This window comes from Pteropus vampyrus, unplaced genomic scaffold, assembly GCF_000151845.1.
Source record: "Pteropus vampyrus isolate Shadow unplaced genomic scaffold, Pvam_2.0 Scaffold86, whole genome shotgun sequence".
NCBI lineage: Eukaryota > Metazoa > Chordata > Mammalia > Chiroptera > Pteropodidae > Pteropus > Pteropus vampyrus.
Window position 1 is genome coordinate 3,178,937 of NW_011888867.1, and position 7,474 is coordinate 3,186,410.

General features: G+C 50.6%; 1 protein-coding gene across 1 annotated transcript in view; it reads left to right on the forward strand.

The window, feature by feature from the left end:
* The window catches only part of LRRC38 (leucine rich repeat containing 38), a gene marked incomplete at its 5' end in the record, with an annotated part of 15,621 nt that extends 8,211 nt beyond the window's left edge, over positions 1 to 7,410 (forward strand). The window contains one exon of the mRNA XM_011363621.2: positions 7,125 to 7,410. Coding sequence (XP_011361923.1) covers positions 7,125 to 7,378 — 254 coding nt within the window. The remainder of the gene's footprint in view (positions 1 to 7,124) is intronic.
* Positions 7,411 to 7,474: the final 64 nt, after the last annotated feature.

Sequence of the window (7,474 nt, forward strand, 5' to 3'; positions counted from 1 at the left end):
TCAGTTAATTTTCCATGCTTGTGCGCATGACTAGCGCCAGTGCCCTGAGGTTCAGGGGTGGGAGGGGGGCTGGAATGTAGGATGGCAGACACAAGTCACGATCCTGGTGCAGGACCCACTTCTGTGCTGCCCGTCTGCAGACAAAGCAGAAGGACCAAGCAGGACCAAGCAGAAGCCCTTGACCCAGTGCTGCTGGTGCATCTTCCCCTAGGAGAAATCAGCTGATTACTTAATCAGGAGAAGTGTCTGCCGGCTGAGACAGGCAGGACAGTTGGGAATCTTCCCCGATGCGGCAGTCGATATTTAATGAAAGCAATGGTGGGGAACAAAGGTTAGCATTATCAGCAATTAGAGCTGCTGCTCCCCAGCGCCTCACCCCTGGAAGCAGGAGTGAGCCCGGCGGGCCTCACATGCCCCCTGTGCAGCACCGAGGGGCTGCAGCAGGGGCCATGGGACCCACGACTTCCCCAGGGGTTCATAGTCAGCTGAGAACCCAGTGCTGGGAAAGAGCACTAAACGGGAAGTCAGGAGATCTGAGTCCCATCTAGACCCCATGGGACCCTCGACAAGTTACCTAACTTCTCTGGGATTGTCACCTATAAAATATATGGGGAGGGGGACTAACAGGTGTCAAAAATGCCTTCGGATCGCTGATGCTGCGAAGTCGGGGGGCCCCGGTGGAAACCCTACCCGTGTGGCTCTGTTTGCTGGTCCTTTGGGTTCGGAGTTCGGGAGGCCAGCACAGAGAGCCTGGCGCAGGCTGAGCGCTCCGACTCCAGGGAGCAGAGCCGGAGGGTGACAGCCGGGCTCGGGCAGAGGGCCGTGGGGCCAGTGCCCAGTGGTCCTCAGAGAACCTTTGTGCAGGTCTCTCCTCCAGGACGTGGGGTGGGGGGCCCCCTTCCCGCGAGTCTTGGCTCCAGCAGTGCATTGGGTAAAGTGGATCAGCCACTCTCTCCCCAACGGACCTTGTCACTAGGGCCTTCTCACACCTTGGGAAGACTTGGAAGCTCTTAGCGCAGGTCTTGGGCTGACAGTTCACAGAACAATCCAAATGGCCAGTGAGCACATCATACAACCTTCAGCTCTACCGTTCAGCAAATTAAATCCACAGTGTGCTGTTTTACGGCTCATCAGACTGGCGAAGATGAATAAGTGGCAAACGCCATAGTTGTCACAAGCTAGGGGGCGCTGTCACACAATCTTCAACTTGTGAGGATGTGTCTTGGGAAGTAATTAAGGCTGTGTACACAGATGCTCATAGCGGCTTTACTTCTAGTAAGAAAAATACTGGAAAAATCATGAGATTGGGTAAGTAAGTCACAGATCACCTACACCGGGGGTCCCCAAACTCCAGGCCACAGACCTGTACCAGTGTGTGGCCTGTTACAGGAACCAGGCAGCACAGCAGGAGGTGAGCAGCTGGTGAAGCCTCATCTGTATCTGCATCCGCTCCCCAGCGCTAGCATCACCGCCTCAGCTCCACCTCAGATCATCAGGCATTAGATTCTCATAGGAGCACCAGTCCTTGGTTCCAAAAAGGTTGGGGACCGCTGATCTATACAATAAAATACCCAGTAGCCATTACAACTGATGTTTGGTAATTTTATTGGTTGAATGGAAAGGTGTTCCTGGTATCGTTAGCCAACAGAGTGGCAGAGTATATTTCTACTTGGAGAATTTATGTACACACACTCATAGGAAAAAATCTAGAATGGTGCACATGTTAGACTTAGTTATGAGTTCTTTTATCTTCCTTTTAATTTCTGTTGTTTCAGTGTGTGCACAGGCTTTGTATATTAAGTGGAATTAGGAAAACAAAATATTTTCAATGACAGAAGTGCTTAGGAGAGGCTGTCTCTGCTCTGGGTCAGGCAGTCCCCCAGGGGCCAGATGAGGGGAAAGGCCCCAAGAGATCCCCTGGCTGCAGCCCTGTGTGTTAGCAAGGGACAATAGATTAATCTAAATCTACCTTCCGCTGTGTCACCATCTATTCTGGGAGAATGGCAGCTCTCCACTCTCCATCTCAGCTGTCAGCTGCTGGGGAACAGTTATCAGTCGAGAGGATAGAACCTGGGGGGTGGCAGCAGGCAGGGGGCCGAGCCACCCTGCATAAGGAAGGTAGCCCGTCTCTTTTGAATGTGCCCTGGCAGAGAAGGAAGAGATGATTACGAAGTCAAAGAGCAGTGGACCCCATCGGGCTAGGCCAGAATGAGCTGGAACCCACTTCGTTTGAGTGACGGGAGATGTGGGTGGGAGGAAGAACCATCACAGGACGAGAGGTAGGCTCTCAGCTTCCCGTCAGTTGTGCGTGGTCACTGAGTTTTCTCCCTCGGAGGGGAAGTGAGTTGCACTGAACCACTCCCACTTTCTCAAGACCCTGGAGCCACCCAGCGCATAGTTTTGTAGGACAGCTGGCAGAGTGACATGATTTGTGGCTGTGGGACAGAGGCTGACAGGACAGGTGTCCAGCCCATCCTTGAACTCTGTTTTCCTGTCATTTGTTGGAGCCGACTGAGGCGAATGTGAGCAAGAAGGGACTGACGACAGGGATGCCAGGTAACTCACAAATTGAAGAGAAGCCTGGGGACGTCCCAGGAAAGAGCGAGGCCACCCTGGTGTCTAGAAAGCAGAAACCAAGCGACAGTTTCTCCAGGGCAGGGCTGTGGGACTGAGTGGGCTCCAGCCATGTTTTTGGTCAATCCGCCCATGATTCAGTGTACGGGACAGAGAGACACTGGCTCAGTGTGGGTCATGTGCTGACCCCCCCAGGACAGGGCCGTCTGTGCATTTTAAGAAAGTCGCACCAAGACCTACCCATGGGGTGAGAGGCAATTGACCAAAATGAAATCTGGGAGCCATCTCCAAATTTAAAAAGTTGGAGAGGGAGACGCCGAAGGTCGACAAATGACTGTCACACATGAGACAGCTGTCGTGGGTTGACCTGCATCCCCCAGAAGGACATGTCCACGTCCTAAGTCCTGGAACTTACATGTGTGACTTTATTTGGAAAAAGGGTCTTTGCAAAAATCATTAGGGATCTCGAGATGAGATTGTCCCGGATGGGCCGTAAATCCAACGACAGGTGTCGTAAGAGAAAGAATTGACAGGCGAAGATTGAGGCAGAGATCAGAGTGATGCTGCCGTAAGTCATAGAACGGCTGCAGCCACGAGAACCGGAAGAGGCTTGGAAAGATTCTCCCCTGGAGCCCCGAGAGGGAGCCCGGACCCCTGGCACTTGAGTTTCAGACCTGTGCGCGAGAATAAATTTGTGATAAGCCACCCTGTGTGTGGTCGTTTGCTACGACAGCCCTAAGGAACTGACACAACCCTGACCTTGTAGAATGACTTTCCACGTTCCTTCCACGGAGTGCCCTGGGCTCGGGCCACGGCTGGAGGGAGCACGGGCTCCAAACTGCATTTGTAAGTTTACCGTGCAGTCTTGGTGTAACATGACTCACTAGGTCTTGGTGGCCCCTGCAGTGACGTGTGCAGGCATTTTTACAGCAGAAGGAGAGGGGAACAGCCAACGGCATGGGCTTTGGAGTCAGACTACCTGACTCCAGATCCCGGCTCCACCGTGTCTTAGCTGGAAAACCTCAAGCGTGTAACATACCTGTTCAGTTTCCTCATCTGCCAACCGGGGTCACGATCGTACTCTTTTAGGCCTGTGAGTCATATAATATTTTGCAATTACTCAAACCCGCAGAAACAGCCCTAGGTCATGTGTAAACCATTGGGCCTGGCTTTGTTCCAATAAAACTTTATCGACATAAACATATGGGAGGGGGAAGGCGGGGAGGTACGGCCCTGGGGCTGTGGCGTGGGGACCTCTAGCCTGGAGGAATGAGGAAGCGATCCCAAGCAGCTGTTTCACACGGAGTGGAGAACACGGAACGGGATGCTGCTGCCCGAACGTGGCCCTAGACCAGTATCCGTTTTGTCCTTTGCAAAATGAGAACAGAGGGCGTCGCGATGAGTTTTTCTTCAAACCAAATGTATTTATGACTGTTTATGTTATCCTGCCCTTCCTGGCTTTAACGGTGTACAAATGTCCCCTCTTTTATAAAGTCACGCGCGCGCTTGCGTGCGTGTGTGTGTGTGTGTGTGTATGTGTTTATGTCTTGACTGGACAGGGTTATGAACTTGAGTGCTATGTAACGGTCCTCTAGTTCTTATTTTTTACTTTTTACCACTGTGTAAAATCCAAAAGCCTGAGGACCACAGCTTTGGGCTCTGGGCTCCTGAGAGATCTTCATGGGCAGATGGTCTTTTCCTCAACTTCTGTCCATTCCTTTTACTCCCCGGCTACCTCTGGGGCAGGTGACAGGCCCACTGCCCCGAGTGGTTGCAGACTCAAATGTGTGCATAGGGGCCAGCCGGGTGGCATGAATGAGTGAGCAGGCCCACGGCATGTGTCCTGTCTCATTATGGCACCTTGACAATTATGTCCACATGACAACATGGCCTTATCTCTTGCTTTAACTTTTTTTTTTTTTGTCCTTAAAATAAAAGACTAGCACTGTCTCGATGACAAACACAAACATGCTGCAGCCTGAGCGTGGCATGGCTCCCAGCTGCCATTTTTAGTCTCCTCATCCAAATCTCAATTCCTGGCAATGAATCTTCAGCTGCACATATAGGGGAGCATCCCTCCACGCTTGGACTGCAGAGCATCCATGGCGCCCTTCTCCTGACGAGCTGTTTAATAACTGAATGTCCGTTTGGTAACAAAGAGCAGCGCTGCCTCAGAGGTTACCTACTTGGCCGAGCGTTTCAGCCCGGAGCAGTGGTTCTCAACGGTGGGGATTCCTTCTCCTTTGCTGCCCCCCTCCTGGGGACATGTGGCACTGTCTGGAGACATTTTTGACTATCACAATGGGAGGGGACATGATACCAGCCTCTGGTGGGGACAGGGAAGGGATAATGACAAACATCCTGCAGTGCAGAGGACAGCCCCCCATGTCAAAGAGTTATCAGGCCCCAAATGCCAACAGTGCAGAGAGTTAGAGACCCTGGTCTAAAGTAAGATCCTGCATGAGAGAAGAGGGAACCCCAGAGTCAGATTACCTCAACTCCCGAGTTCTGCAGTTGGCCCCAAATGTGTCTTTAGAGAGGCCTGGCAGTGATGCCAGCCCCGGCTGACGCTCTGTGTCCCACTCTTTATGTCCCTGTGCTTTGTGACCTGTGAAAACCCATTAAGTCAGCGTATCTTATCATGATAGCGCCATCGAGCGTGTTCCCGAGTCTCCCACCCCGGGTGGGCTTGTGTGTGGCATTGTTTTTTTTTTTTTCAAACAAGCCTGTCTCTTTGAGCTACAGAGAAATGTGAGGTGACATTTCCTAAAAGTGTCACTTTGTAAAGGTGCCAAACCTAATCTCAAGGCACAAAGAATACTATGGAAATCAGAATTGACTTGAGGAGTCGGAGCCAGCAAAAGCTAGGTTTAAACAGCGGGCTCTGTAGGCTGGTGTCATTTGTCGTGGTTGTTTTCTAGTTGATACAGCTCATTGAAGAAGGATTTCTAGAACGTTTTCTCTAGGTAAAAATGACCTTGAAGGTGGCAAATATTATCTTGGCTTTAGAAACTGCCTGTGCTTTATTGCAGTTCTTTGGTGTCCATCTCATTTATGTTCATAACATCTTTGGCTGGGGGTGGGGTGGATTTTAAGAGAAGGCAGGCCAATTGCTTTTCCCACTTTTCCACGGAAGAAAACAGTGTCTACAAGGAAATCCCAATGTAACTCTGTCTTAACACTCTCCTGTTCTGTTCAGGTGCATTTAAAACATTCAGATAAAGTAAATAAAAGTTTGCCTTCTTTAAGAAAAAGAAAGTGTCAAAAACTGTAGTCAAGTGAAAACTGGAGAAACCTGCAGAGCTCTGGTCCAGCCGATTCCTTGAGTATAGAAGGCAGGCACTGATTCTGGGAGAGGAGGGACGTGAGTCTGGTTGCTAGGCAATGGTTCCCGTGGGAAGGAGAGCATCATGGGTTGGCTATAGGAGTTAAAGATGGGCCAGGACTGAAGGAAGGAGGAAGCTCAACCAGTCTTCCTCCCTCTTCTGTTTCTGAGCTGGAGAAGGCAATACATACAAATGAAGACCCAAAGAGTGTCTTTTTTGCAAGTTCGCTGTGCAATTAGCAGGGCCACCCTTTGCCGGGCAGAAACCAGCTAATTAGCATGGAGTGAAGAAAGCATCTTGAATTTCAGATAATACTGGGGATGGCTTGAGGGCCAGCTTTTTGAAAGCAGGAAGCTCTGAAAAAGAGAGCAGCTGGAGATTTTTCTGAGAGTCCAAATGAAGCCAAAGGCAGGCAGAGATGGCGGGCAGTCGAGTTTAATGTCAAAACGTTATCCTTGCATCTCGGAGAAGCCGTGCTGCTAAAACCAAGCTACATAAAGTCTCTGTGCTTCAATTTTCTCATCTGTAGATGGGCATAACATAATGCCTATCTCAGAAAGTTGTGAGAATTAAGAGCTAGTATGAATGTAGCACTTAGAAGTGTTTGCACTTAGTAAGGGTGGTATGAGTGTTCGTCACTACTATTTTGTTTTTCTCTCTATTTCCGGATCAGAAACAGAAGACATGAGCCCTTTGTTAAACATTTTAATGTCATGCGTTTTCCTATGTCTAGAGTCTGTGAAATCATGGCAGTAACACGACTCTGTAGTTCATATTACGTATCAGTCAGGATGCGTGGATCGTGCTTGGTAACAAACACTAACACAGCCCCCATCCCACTGTATCTGCCCCGTCCGCCACCTCACCCCCACCCACACACATCCCCATCCCTGAAGCTGGGTCTTGCCAGGTCTGAATTAGGGTCTACAGAAGTCCTACACCCTAAAAAGATTAAGCTACCCTTCCTTCATCACCCCGAGTTCTTCAGAATCAAAAGAGCATCATGCCTTAGAGTTAAGGTGCACCAATACAGTCTGATTTCTTCCATCGTGGTTTCCCTGAGGTTTTTAAAAAGCTTAAATTCCATTCCAATCAACTTCCCCCACCCCTTTTGTTTCTGGGGAGGCGGGGAGCTGCCCCTACTTTGTACTTTGTAAGCACTGGCTTTGCCAACTTTTAGGCTACAGCCCAAAGCTCGCTCTCATTCTGCCTGCCTTTTTCCAGGCCTCGACAAAATCCAGTGCTCCCTGCCCCTGGAGAATAGGAAGGTGTTCCTGCACGAGCTGTCGGAGGCCAGCTTCAACGAGTGCAAGTTCAACCTCTCGCTTACGGACCTGTTCATCATCATCTTCTCCGGTGTGGCCGTGTCCATCGCTGCCATCATCTCCAGCTTCTTTCTGGCAACCGTGGTGCAGTGCTTCCAGCGGTGCACCCCCAACAAAGACGCCGAGGAGGAGGAGGAGGATGAAGACGACTGAGCCGCCCCTGCCATTGCTCGCTTTCTAGAACCCGGGCTGATGGCTCCCCTCTGAGAAGAGAGGGGAATGCTCAAAGCAGGAGAGACGCCGACCACC